The sequence below is a fragment of the Myxocyprinus asiaticus genome, chromosome 10 (genome assembly GCF_019703515.2).
Source record: "Myxocyprinus asiaticus isolate MX2 ecotype Aquarium Trade chromosome 10, UBuf_Myxa_2, whole genome shotgun sequence".
Lineage (NCBI taxonomy): Eukaryota > Metazoa > Chordata > Actinopteri > Cypriniformes > Catostomidae > Myxocyprinus > Myxocyprinus asiaticus.
The window spans coordinates 47,743,565-47,756,831 of record NC_059353.1 but is presented as its reverse complement, the minus strand read 5'-3'; the positions used below and the strand labels follow the sequence as shown (position 1 = coordinate 47,756,831).

Sequence of the window (13,267 nt, the reverse complement as noted above, 5' to 3'; positions counted from 1 at the left end):
ACTACAAATGCTCTTTTTAGAATGGGGAGGAAGTTTTGAGTTCTGAAATTTACAGTTTGTTTTTCAAGTTCGGTTACCTCTTATATGTCTAAATATCAAGGAAAATGTTATTCACCATTTCATGACCCCTTTAAAAGGGATGAATTGGAAAGAGTGCTCTTGCTGCGTGCTGTTGTCTTCTCTCCGAGAAGATGCACCTCTAAATTAATTAAAGCATCGCCACTACAGCCATTTAAACAGAAGTTATGAAACAAATTTGCTGCCTTCAATATATTTCAAGACAATTTCTGTCTTCTTCAAATTGCCTGCTGTAGGCAATACAAAGAGTGTGGTAGTATTGTTTTTAAAACATTTTTAAATCTGCATTCTGTTCCCACCCAGCTGTTTTTAAACATAATAACATGTCCTATGTGAACGTCCCCTAAGAAACACATCTGATCGTGTGTTAGAGGACCCCAGGAGTGATTTAAGGGCTTTTAAAAGCTTGAAATGGAATTATCAGTTGTCAATGATGAGTGATCGGTCACATGACAACCGATCCCGGATCTGACCGGCTATGAGCAAAGATGGCAGCCTCCAGATTGTGTACTTTCACCTGTGCTAGCCGAGCAGATGTCATTGGAATGAATGGAATGCTAATAGATGGCTTTCTCCAGGTTTTAGTGCTCCTTGACCTCTTCAACATTTTGCATAGTCTGGGTCAGCTCACCGCTCTCCTATCGGATTCAACAAACTCCAAAAACTAGCACAGCAAAAAAAATTATCCACGGCACTTCTTTCTTCCAAGTCCTTCCACCCCCCTCCCCCCCATCTCCATTTCACTCATATGCTCTGGCTGTAGAGGCCATAATTGCTAGCCTCAGATATAATATGAGAGGGCTCATTACTGCCTGCCTCAAATGAAATGAAGGCCCCCATAATGGAAAACTGCAAAGCCACATTATGACGGTACATTTCAATATGCTGTAATTTGCAGATTTTGCTGCAGGTCAGAGCTGTGCCGGATAGTCATTCATAACATACATTTTGCATATTATAAGATACGTGGGGGTCTACTGTAGCTTTTCACAAACCAGCAATGTAAGCAGATTGCTTTGGCCAAGTTCTGGAGCAAAAATTGTTTCTAGTAGAAAAGCATCTACTGTATATGCGTCTGATAACAAACTCATAAGACTACATCAGCATTACATGGTCACAAGGGTTCTAAGCTTTAATGATGCACAATGCATCAAAACCAAAACCAACATCAATAGTGCTTCGCAATTATAGCTCAAAAATAAAAGCAGACATAATATAACCCCTAAACTTAATTATTAAACTCTTGCACCACACCATTTGTGAACATGAATGATACCTCAAATCGTGTGGCTTGTTGAGGAGAGGTGCACTAATTTTTAATTATTTATTTTTCTTTTTATCAGACATATGATTTTTGCCATATCTAGACACCAAAATCTCATAGAAACTTGAGGGTGGGCTCTTTTTACTTGGGGGTGGGCCAGAATGTTCAGTATCTATCTAGCAGCCACCCAGACCACCCTAGCAACCACATAGCAATGGACTAAAACAATTCAGAAAACCTTAGCAACCATATAACAATGCCCTGGCAACCATCTACAACACCCCTAGCATCACGGTGGTGAGTTTTGCATGGGCAAATACCACTTACATTTCCTTTAGAATATGTAAAAATCCAGGTAATCACTTTTTATTTAGCAAATATATATGTTTTTGTAGCACTGGATTGGGAGATAAATTCAGAAATTCTCCATAGATTTAGACAATGATGAAACACATATTCAGGATTTGGGGTGGGGGCCTGGAGGGTGTTTGCAAATGTAAATAATTGAAGAATCTTTCATCGAAAAACCCATATTGGTTGACCATTAATCTAATATTTTAAGGCAACCAGTCCACTTTAACATCTATGGTGTTTATAGCCTGGTTGGATTCACGGAACATTCTTATGAATACAAATATTTTCAACTACTATTTCTTTTTATTTTCTTACTTAATAAAAAAGTTAAAATATTTTACTACTTATATAATAAATATTTCTTACTTCCATCCTAAAATTGTATACATTTTTTCCTTAAGAAGATTTTCATGAATCCGGCCCCTGGATTCAAAATGCTGAAGCAGCAGTTTCATTAATTTCCCTGTTCATTTCCATTCTTGCAAAACTGGTTCAACATCTCCTGTATGTCATTAGAGCTCAGGGGAGATTGTTACCATTTTTTTTTTTTTTTTATCTACAGTTTTTACGGTCTTTTCATTCATACTTTGTATTCTGCTATAATTGTTTTTATATTTCATATCAATGTTTTCACCACAGTTTCACCACCAGTCTTTCATAAATAAAATAATACCACAGTTTTTGTCTACAAAGTTTCTGCCTAGATACTGTATGAATTTACATTGAAATATGAGTAAAATATTTTAACTTTTTTATTTGAGTACAGTTTCAAACAAATGATACAATCAATCAGTCAACCGATCAATCACCTAACTAGGGCTGGGTATTGATACAGATTTCCTGATTCAATTCAGATTCACAAGCTCTCAATTTGATTCCAATTTCGATTCAATTCGATTCAATATCGATTCATATGGGTACATTTCTGTTACAATGTTAATTAAAGAAATTATCTCTCAGCTAATGCTCTTAATTATAAAGAAATCTTCTAGGCACAATTTGAAAATATGAATATGACTAATTATATTTTATCATTAGTTTTTGATCAAATAGGTCACATTTTAGCTTTTGAAATTTTTCAAATTCAGTCTATTCCATTAATTAATGTCTTGAAATTGCATATATTATGTTGCATAAATATTTTTGTTAAATTTGTATTATTTACTTGCATAATTTGTACTATTTACAAGTATTTACACTGATATGTAGAACACGTGCTAAATCGGTTCCGTCTCTTTAAGACTACCAGCATCAGCCAGTGAGTGAATATAATAATAAGAGGACGTGCATGGTTTCTGTAGCACTTTCATGTGTGATTAGAATGGAATGTTTATTTTTTGCTGTTATTGTTGTTGTTTTTAATCAACAACTGACTGTAAAAAAACGGAAAATGTAAAAGAGACATTATTCAATGACATATGGATCCGTGGATCTCGTCTTTGGACACAGAACGAGTTAAACCAAACTTTTACTCACAACATGCAGTGAAATGACCTCACTGGTGAGTGAAATCTGAACATTTACAAGCCAGTGGCTAATCATAGACATTTTTAGTTGTATACACCGAGATTTGGTCGCAAATGTGAGAGATTTACTTGCATTACAGAGGGTTGCCCCATAAAAGAGAAAGTTCGATCTTGGGATTTAAGAATCAATATCGAGATCATTCAAACGAAGATCGCTATGCATCGGAAAATTGATATTGTTATCCAGTTCTACCCTTACAAAAATCTAGAATTCTGGGAAACTTGCCACACATTATTTTTACATGCAAATGAGCTTGTGATTTGCTGCAAATGTTTGCCAGAAGTTTGCACAAAATGGACAATTTTGTGAAATGGACGCAAGTTTGCCATAAACTCTCGATTTTTGTAATCGTACACCTATCCATTTAATTACTACCATTAAAAACATAAACCAATAAAATACAAACATTCAGAAAGTTTTCCTGACATACTGCTTATAAGTATACTTTAAGAAAGTGTTTATATAAATAATAAAAAATGTACGGTTTCACCCAGCATTCGCTGTGTATTCTTATGCTTATTAGAGCGTTGCAGCATTAGCTTAGCAACATGCTAACACAAAACTCTATTGAAATCAATTGTGAAATAAGTCTCCTGTGCACTTCATGTGAGTTGCTGCCTATAAAGAATGTTTCAAATTACTCACTTATGAGGTATCATATCTTAGCTCCCTAAGTAGACAGTAAATCTGAACAGTAAATCATGGAGAAGTGTCTCACCTGAGTTGTGATGTTTTTGGTCCAGGGTAACAGACACTCAGACACTAAAGAGAAAGGGGATGGCAGCAGCTCTGAGAAGGGGTTTGGGGCAGGTCCCACTTGGGTTTCCTTCTCCTCTCTAATTTGCCTGAAGAGAGAAAGAAAAACAGGTGAAAAGAGAGGTAAATAGGAACCATGGAAGACTGTTGCACAACTAGCATTGCAAATGACGTCATCAAGTTATTCTTCCTACACTCTCAAACAACTCACATATTTGTAAATATTTGAATTTTGACTTATTTTGTACTTCAATAATTAATGACTTATAGACAGTTGTTGTATATTGTACCATCATTTTTTATTCAATTGCATAATTTGCAATGCCTCATGGGATGTTCCCTGTGCAAAATATGTTTTTGCTTGTGATGTGACAAGTTGGCAATGTTGTGATTGACCTCGGAGCTGGTTGGTTTGGTTCATGTCTAAGAACTCTTTTATAAAAGATTTTATAAATGCCTATGGAAAAAAATTAATTAGAAAAGTACTTTAGGAAACCAAGATTGCTGAAAAAGTTGCCGGGCCTTGTTGCGCTCTATTGTGCTCCATCATCTGAATGTGGCTGTTACGGAAGGTTATGTGCTCTGATTCTGAATGCATGCATTTTATTTTATTTAAAAAAAAATAATTTTCTTTTTACGTTTGACGTGATGCCAGCAGACAGTACTTGAACCAACTGTTTTTAAAAAAGTTGGCAAAAAAAAGTCCAAATCCATGCTTAAGGTTCAGTAGGCAGCTAAAAGCAGCAGACAGCACTGAAACTAAAATCTGATGAGCAAGACAGCTGGCTGGAGAGAGGCAGAGGTTGATGTCATACTGATGACTGAAGGTCTGTCTCCCAGGCAACACGCTGTCTTCAGCCAGAGATGACTTCATCGGCCGTACCTGAAAGATCCCTGGAGGGCCGATGTAAAGTGATGAGCTGCAGTCTGATGCTGTGATCATGCAACTATTTATAATCTGTTTAGAGACTTCTGTTGATGGGTATAGCTCACAAAACAATCAATAACATGTCCTGGTCATATTTCACCTCAAAAATCCAAATAAATAAATAAAATCAATAATAATTTTTATTAAAAAGAAAGGAACCTTATTTTAAAGACCATTCAAATGTTTGCATCATGACATTATTTTAATGATAATAAAGCACATTTTCATCACCTAAATTCTCATTACCGTAATGCAAAAAATAGTAAAGTACATCACTGTAGTTGTCATATATTGGACATTCACTAGCTTCAAGTAGAGGGCGCTAGGTTTCTTGTGTGCCCTTCAAAAATGTAATGAACTTCAAAATTGAGAATAATGGGAATGACATTTTTACAAAGAAAAATCTAAAGGTAAAATGTCCATGAAGGAAAATTTGGTGGGTAAATTGTCATGAAAAGAATGTACAAATTATATAATTTATTATATAATGTAAAAAATAATATAATTTCAAATCTTTTCCTTTGATTTTAGGCTGAAATCTGACATGGACATGTTTTTGTGAAATTCAGGTAGAGAGAATTTTGGAAAAAAGTGTTTGATTGCCATGAAAATAATGTCACAAAAAAAATGTACACTCCTAAAAATCAGCCTCAGCTTCTTTATGCATAATATAATATATTGTTTCTATTTTTTCACAATTATATATATATATATATATATATATATATATATATATATATATATATATATATATATATATATATTCATGAACGATATACTGTATATAATGTAATATAATATAATATTAAAATATAATATAATATACAGCTCTCGAAAAAAATAAGAGACAACTGCACATTATCAGTTTCTCTGGATTTACTATTTATAGGTATGTGTTTGAGTAAAATTAACATTTTTGTTTATTATTAAGTACTGACAACATTTCTCCCAAATTCCAAATAAAAATATTGTTATTTAGAGCATTTTATTTGCAGAAAACAACAAAAAAGATGTCAGACTTCGAATAATGCAAAGAAAACAAGTTCATATTAATTTTTAAACAAACAAGTTCATTTTACTCAAACACACACCTATAAAATAGTAAATCCAGAGAAACTGATAATATTGCAGTGATCTCTTAAATTTTTCCAGAGCTGAATATGGGCTATAGTATTATATTATATTATATTATAATATATTATAGGTAACACTTTACAATAAGGTTCCATTTGTTAACATTAGTTAACTACATTATTTAACATGAACTAACAATGAACAATACTTTGACAGCACTTATTAATTTTGGTTAATGTTAACTTCAACATATACTAATAATTATTATTATTTTTTTATTATTAAAATTTGTATAGGTTAACATTAGTTAATGCATTATGAACTAGCATGAACTGACAATGAAGAATTACATTTTTATAAATTAACATTAAATAAGTATAATTAATGCTGTAAAATATATATTGTTAATTGTTCATTCATGATACCTAAAGCATTAATTAATGTTAACAAATGGAACCTTGTTGTAAAGTGATACCATATTAATTAAATTTTGAGGTGAATTACAACCTGGACATGTTTTTGTGAGATTCATCCTGATATTCCTTCAGTCCAGTTAAAATAGTGTTAATAAATATAACAGTACATGTGTAAACAGCAACTTCAGTGCCTGCATGCACATTTTACTGTGTGTACAGTATTTGTGTGTGGCTCCATCTCAGCTGGCATGCTCAGCTTAGAGACGGAATAGATACTTGAGAAAAGTGAAAAAAAAAATAGGAGAGAGAGAGAGAGAGAGACAGAGAAGAGAGAGAGAGAGAGAGAGAGAGAGAGAGAGAGAGAGAGAGCATGCGCGCTGATAATATGCATAAGCCACAGCGAGAGTCAGCCAACTACCATCATTCTGAACAACAAAAAATGAGATGTGACAGACTGCACTAACAGTTTTGTAGACAATTTTGGTAGTGTTGGGTCACCATTTGATGTCCAATGCAAGAGAACTAATGCTTTATACTAGTGTGTGGCATTAGCAGAACATTATTGCTTTATAAAACCCAAGATGCACAAAAAGAGAAAGATGAATGGCAAAAGTGCTAGCATCTCCCGCATCTAAATTGCTTGTCCAGGATGCTACTTCAGCAGCCATACTGTGAAAACGTTTGTAATGTGTTAGCATGTTCGAGTATTTAAAGTTTAAGTACTTAACTTTAAGCAGTGTGAGAGGTGATTGCATATGTAGACCCGCGAACGCAGCGTGGTGTGTTTAATTTTGTTGTTTGTGTGTTTGGATATGAGAGGGCTCAGCAGCCATGACAGTTGTTCGTTGGTTACAGCACAAACAAACAGCTTATTCCTTTTAGACCAAGTCCTGTTTGTAGGACATATTCAAGCTAAACTTAAATGACCCCCCAAGTTAGCAGACGAGATATAAAGTGCTAGCAAAGAGGACACTGACTCGAAATTACTCCCTCAAGCTGTGTCATTTTATCCCGCTCGGCTCTAGCATCGCTGATGGACCCACTCATTGAAAGCTGGAAAGTAACAGGTGCTTGATTCTATTCCAGTTTCGAAGTCTCCAAGGACAACGGTGCATTCTGCCCTCCTCTGTATACAGGTACAAAGTCTACAGACATTTTTCAGGCAGACGGTTTAGGGAGCACAAGGGCAGCTTTATTCCTCAGAAGGTAGAGACAACACACTGCATGTGTGCGCGATTGGATGCGTTAATGATTAACCGGTGAGAAAGGAGGTACGGTATCAACATAGATAGATATGCTGGGGAGAACCTAGTGTCCTGGATAGCCTGGGTTGCTTATTATACAGAGTGTTCACATGCACACAGTTTAGTTTTCTTGCATTCCGACAAATATTTTCATGTGTGACGTTTTTGTAAACAAAAGTTGCAATCAAGAAAATACAACTGGTGGAACAAGTCGTGATGGGGCGCAATAAAAGTGTCTTACCTATTCCCCTTGAAAAGCGTAGAGACAGCAGGAGTTGTCTGACTGTATGGAGCATTAGGTGGCTGCAAGGGGGTGCGTAGTGGGATGAAGGCCGACTCGAGGTTCCCGCTGTCTCTCACTCCCCGAAATACGGCCGCATTCTCCCCGAGGCTGCCAGAGGTGTGTGACTTGTCCAGGGAATCATTCATAGCACTCATGGAGCAAGGTTACATCCACCAGCTCATCTGGGGCACAGGATAGGACAGAAACCATCAGGACAGGGCCGAAAGAGTGCTCGTATGTGTGTAGTGAACGCAGTCCTCTTCTCTCAGCGTTCTCCTGCTGCCACAAAAACACACACGCACATGCAGCAACGCATGCACACACACACTCAGGCTGTGCTGCCCCTGCATGGCAGGCTGTCCTAGCTTGGGAAGTAGATCCCTCCTTCCAAAACATGATCCGCAATAAAGTTATTTTTAACTCTATGACTCTTGAACGTGCAGCTCATTTTTATGCGCTCATGCACACACTCGCTGCGGGAATCAAAACCCACTGCACTCCTGTCCACTCACTCTTAATCCTGTCTTGAAAACTCTTTATTCTCTTTTTCATTTCAGCCCAGAAATCCAGGACTTTCTATTTTGTTCTTTTGCTTGCAAAGCAGACCTGCTCAGACAGACAAAATGTTTCTTCATTATTGGTATGCAACTTAGTTCAGTAATGAGACCTGGAGGTCGGCCAGACAGTAAAACCTACTGTTCCTTTGTCATGGACTTCGCTCCTTGCTGCACCCTCCCTTTTCCTCACCTCTCCTCCTCTGCCCTGCCCTGCACCCACAGTTGATCTGAAGCCATGCACGGACATTGATGTCCACAGATAAGATGCAGTGTGTGTGTTTGTGTATGTATCACTCACAGACAGACAAGGATGGACTGGGACTTAAGAAAGCCCATAACTTATAAAAACCTTTGGACTGGTAACAAGACTCTAGGAATGTCTTGTCCTGTCTTGGAAAATGGAATGGAATGGAAGAGCCAATCACCTTTTTGATAGAGATATCGCTTGTGAGTTTTGTCTGGGACTTTGGCAATACTTCATTTTTTAATAATCTAAAGGGGTGTTCTTGTGTGTCTTGCAAGAAAAAAGCGACCAGGTGGCGTGAGTTAGCAGCTTCCAGGGACATGAGTACCAGCGACCATTGACAGCACGGTCAAGCGCTCAGCCTTTCAAAGTATACTGTTTTGACCACAAGCCCATACGGATGCATTCGACGCTTGTGCACTACGACTGCTCTGCAATACTCTTTTAGCACATCCGACACGCAAAGACGTGGAAAAGACGAAAAGGCATAAAAGTCTACACGTATTGTACTGAATGATGAAAACTGCACCACACACATTGTGCGCAAGACATACTGGCACGTACTTTGGCCCTCATCCATTGTGGTCCTAACTTTCAAGTCCATGCTTTGGTGGTGTAATGCCACATACACTCACTGAGCACTTATTAGGAACATTATGGTCCTAATAAAGTGCCCGCCGTGGTCTTCTGCTGTTGTAGCCCATCTGACTCAAGGTTCAACATGTTGTGCATTCTGAGATGCTATTCTGCTCACTACAATTGTACAGAGTGGTTCCCTGAGTTACCATAGCCTTTCTGTCAGCTCGAACCAGTCTTTTCCGTCTGCAGAACTTCCGCATACTGGATGTGTTTTGTTTTTGGCACCATTCTGAGTAAACTCTAGAGAATGTTGTGTGTGAAAATTCCAGGAGATCAGCAGTTACAAAATTACTCAAACCAGCCCGTCTGTTACCAATGCATCAAGAACCACAGTCGAAATCACAGAAAACATTTTTTCCCCATTCTGATGGTTGATGTGAACATTAACTGAAGCTCCTGACCCGTATGTGCATGATTTTATGCATTGTACTGCTGCCACATGATTGGCTTATTAGATAATCACATGGATAAGTAGGTGTACAGGTGTTCCTAATAAGTGTTCAGTGAATGTAGATTGTCAAGTAGTCATCCACTGTGGAATCTGCACTATTGCCAGTGCAGGTAATAGAACAGAATGCAAGGGTTTTGAGGAGTGTTTTTAAACGTTGCTGCAAATAAGTTGCAATGGTCAAAGAAATCATTTTAATATGTAAACCAACAATTAAAATATAGTGCAGACCCACGCCAAATATTCAGCTGATTTATGATTTTGTCTGTCGAGTACTCAACCAATCAAAATGACCTAAATCCCCATACCTAGTGATCTGTGATTCAATTGTGTTTCATCTTCACACACACGTCCTGTACGCAAACGAAAAAACGTGCAGCCCATGAAAGAGTCTGATCACCAAAAGTTCTACTTGGCCTAAGACAAGGACATCAGAGGCCGGATAGCATGGCGGTCCAAAAATAGTCTCCGGCCTACAACACATTCTTGTGTTATCAGTCAATGCAAATGCTTTCTAATTACATTAGCGTGACATGAGCGCCTGAGCTATTTCAGTTCAGCACTGTCACTCTTGCGTGTGGACCCACATGAAAACAAGAGCCACAGGACAATACAAACTCACTCAAGGGTGTCAGCGAAGTGGACTACAACAATTTAAGAAGAGGATGGAAACATTGAGTGTAAATAAGTGAAAGTGACAGCAACATGTTCAGTGAAGCATGTGCTAACAGGTAACCAAATAAGTGCAAAAAACTGCAATAAATAAAAAATAAATAAAAAAAAGGATAATGTGGTATAAGACACAAGGATGAACAAATAGTGACAGAATCATCATTTCTGGGTTAACAATTCCTTTAATAAGGGGGTTCTGTAACTAAAGCATTTGGCATAAAGGTTTGAAATCAGCTGCTTGGTTTCTGGTCTTAACAAACTCTCCTGAATTTCTCCTCATCTGAGGGTATATGGTCATAAAGTTCACTGAAGGAGAATGGAAGGAGACCCACATCCTGGGGGGTATATAATTCAGTGTTCCTTGGCAGGCTTTCTTCTAATGATTAAAGGTGCTATAAGCCATGTTAGCAGTTAAATTAGACATGCCTTTCCTCTCCAAAACCCCACCCTCCAAAGACACGCGCACGCACACAGGGATGCTTGGAGACTACTGTAATCAGAGATGGAGCAGGAAAGCATCTCAGAATGTCAGAAGAAAAATAAAGTAAATGTCAATGTCTTGTAAGCAAACCCGAACAGTTACACTGACCTTGTACAGGTACTATGAAGTCAGTATCATTAGTCAAAAGCAGCAGTAGAAAAATAGCATTCTCGCTCACACCAGAAGGATATAGCTGCAAGCAGAGGTGGGACCAAGTCATTGTTTTACAAGTCACAAGTCAAGTCCCAAGTTGAGACAGGTAAGTCCAAGTCAAGTCACAAGTCCTCAACTTTAAGCTTCATGTCTTAAACAAGTATTAGTAATTAGTGTCCGAGTATTAATTACTATATTAAATATATATTCATTTATATCAGGAAGGCTTTTAAAGTATGTTCATCACTTCCCAGTTCAATTTTATGTGAAATATACTGTATATTTTCACTAAGGGCACCGATATATCTCAGTTCAATTTGTCTGCCAAGCGATGTGCTTGAAAGTAACCAGTGTGTCTTAAAGGAATATTCCGGGTTCAATACAAGTTAAGCTCAATCGACAGCATTTGTGGCATAATGTTGTAAAAGGTTAGTAAGTGATTTTATCACACTAAAATCATGTTTACAAGAATATTGTTTATGTATTGTGGCTGTACTTTTGAAAAAGTTAGTATTGTAATGTTCAAAAATTTGCCTCCATTCACTTCCATTGTAAATGCCTCACTGTAACCCAGATTTTTGCTTTTTTAAAAGAAAAGGAGGAACGAGTCTAAATGAATTTTGGTGGTAATCAAGATTATGCCACAAAATGCTGTCGATTGTGTTTAACTTGTATTGGACCTGGAATATTCCATTAACAAGCGCAAAAATGGCACTGTCACTTTAACAAGCAACGAGCATCTCATAGACTCGCGCAGGTGCCCCAGTATCATCTCTCTTATTTTTAGTGCATCCATGCAATTTGTGATTAAAATTTATATTTATTTGACTCTAAAGAACAGGAAGGATATTAAAAGAGACATTATGTAATGAAATTGGAGTGTGGGATGTCATCACTGATGGATACATTACACAGAAGAAATATTCTGTTTTAATCTCAAGCACTTTTCAACAAAAAGGCGATTTTCCAGGTATTCAAGTACTTACATTTTTAAAATGTAAGTGCTTTAAGAACCTTGTGTGAACCCTGTAAACAGTGTAGAAAAAAGCACAGTAGGGGTCAAATCAAGCAATAGAAAAATTATGATGTTTGATATTTGTTGTAAATTTCGTAATGTGAGTTTTGCCTCAATATGGTTTGTCATTTTTTTGGTTTTTTGGTTTGGTGTGATATATCAAAATTCTATATATTGTTGCATCCCTAGTAGCTAGCTAGCTAACACGGTAAGTTAAATGCTACGGAGCCATAGCTGATATGTAAAAGTTAACAATCCCAACCTCTGTCTGTGGGTTTTCAGATGCCTCACAAAATTGGACATTGTTGATAAAGCATCTGTAAATTTTGAACCTCAGGTTCTACATATTGCAATCCTTTTGTTGCCTTCATTAGTGCATTCTTTATATCCAAATGGTATTGGTATCATTTTGGTTGTGTAGTCCTTGAATGTGCGATCTTCAAACTTGGTCTTACTCTCGTGGAAGCTGATTGGTTGGTTGTCTGATTGGTTGAATGTGGAGTGTGGAAATGCAGATTTGAACGTCAAATGAATTGTTTATTGGGTAAAATGAATCGTTGATTTGCTGCACATTTTTAAATGTACAACTCTGATATTTGGTTTTAGAACATATTAAGTCTTTCCAAGTCAGAGGGCATGAGTCCAAGTCAAGTCGCAAGTCATTGTTGTCAAAGTTTAAGTCAAGTCACAAGTCTTCTTTGATTATGTCGAGTCGAGTCGCAGGCCATCAAATTTGTGACTCGAGTCCAAGTCAAGTTCAAGTCATGCAACAACTCTGGCTGCAAGCATTGCTCCAAAAAGGGGCAGGAGCTCCAAACCTCCATTAAAGATATAGGGAGCCCCTTACCTAACTTTCCCTAACTTTAACTGTGAGTAGAAGTGACGCCCCCTTATGGAGTTGGCACAAGCCCCATCTTTTGGACATTAAGCCCCCATTTGGAAGTCTCCTGCCTCCAGCTATACTGCTGCCCATATATGGACTGTCCTGTGAGCGTGCAGAATGACTGACAGGCAGAAAGCACCTCAAATTCTTCTGATTGGCTAAAAACCAATCTGGTCGTGGTCCACCTCCAATTTTTTGGGAGTTTACAGAGGCTGTCACAAAGACAGGTTTGAAATGTCATGGCACCTATT

The 13,267-nt window shown here is 37.3% G+C and overlaps 1 protein-coding gene across 1 annotated transcript in view; it reads right to left on the bottom strand.

Annotated features, from left to right (window-relative positions):
• LOC127447643 (growth factor receptor-bound protein 14-like) overlaps positions 1-13,267 on the bottom strand; it is a 105,781-nt gene that overhangs the window by 75,160 nt on the left and 17,354 nt on the right. Inside the window, exons 2-3 of the mRNA XM_051709600.1 lie at positions 7,883-8,106; positions 3,942-4,068 (exon numbers count right to left, since the gene is read on the bottom strand). Coding sequence (XP_051565560.1) covers positions 3,942-4,068; positions 7,883-8,079 — 324 coding nt within the window. The 5' untranslated portion in view covers positions 8,080-8,106. The remainder of the gene's footprint in view (positions 1-3,941; positions 4,069-7,882; positions 8,107-13,267) is intronic.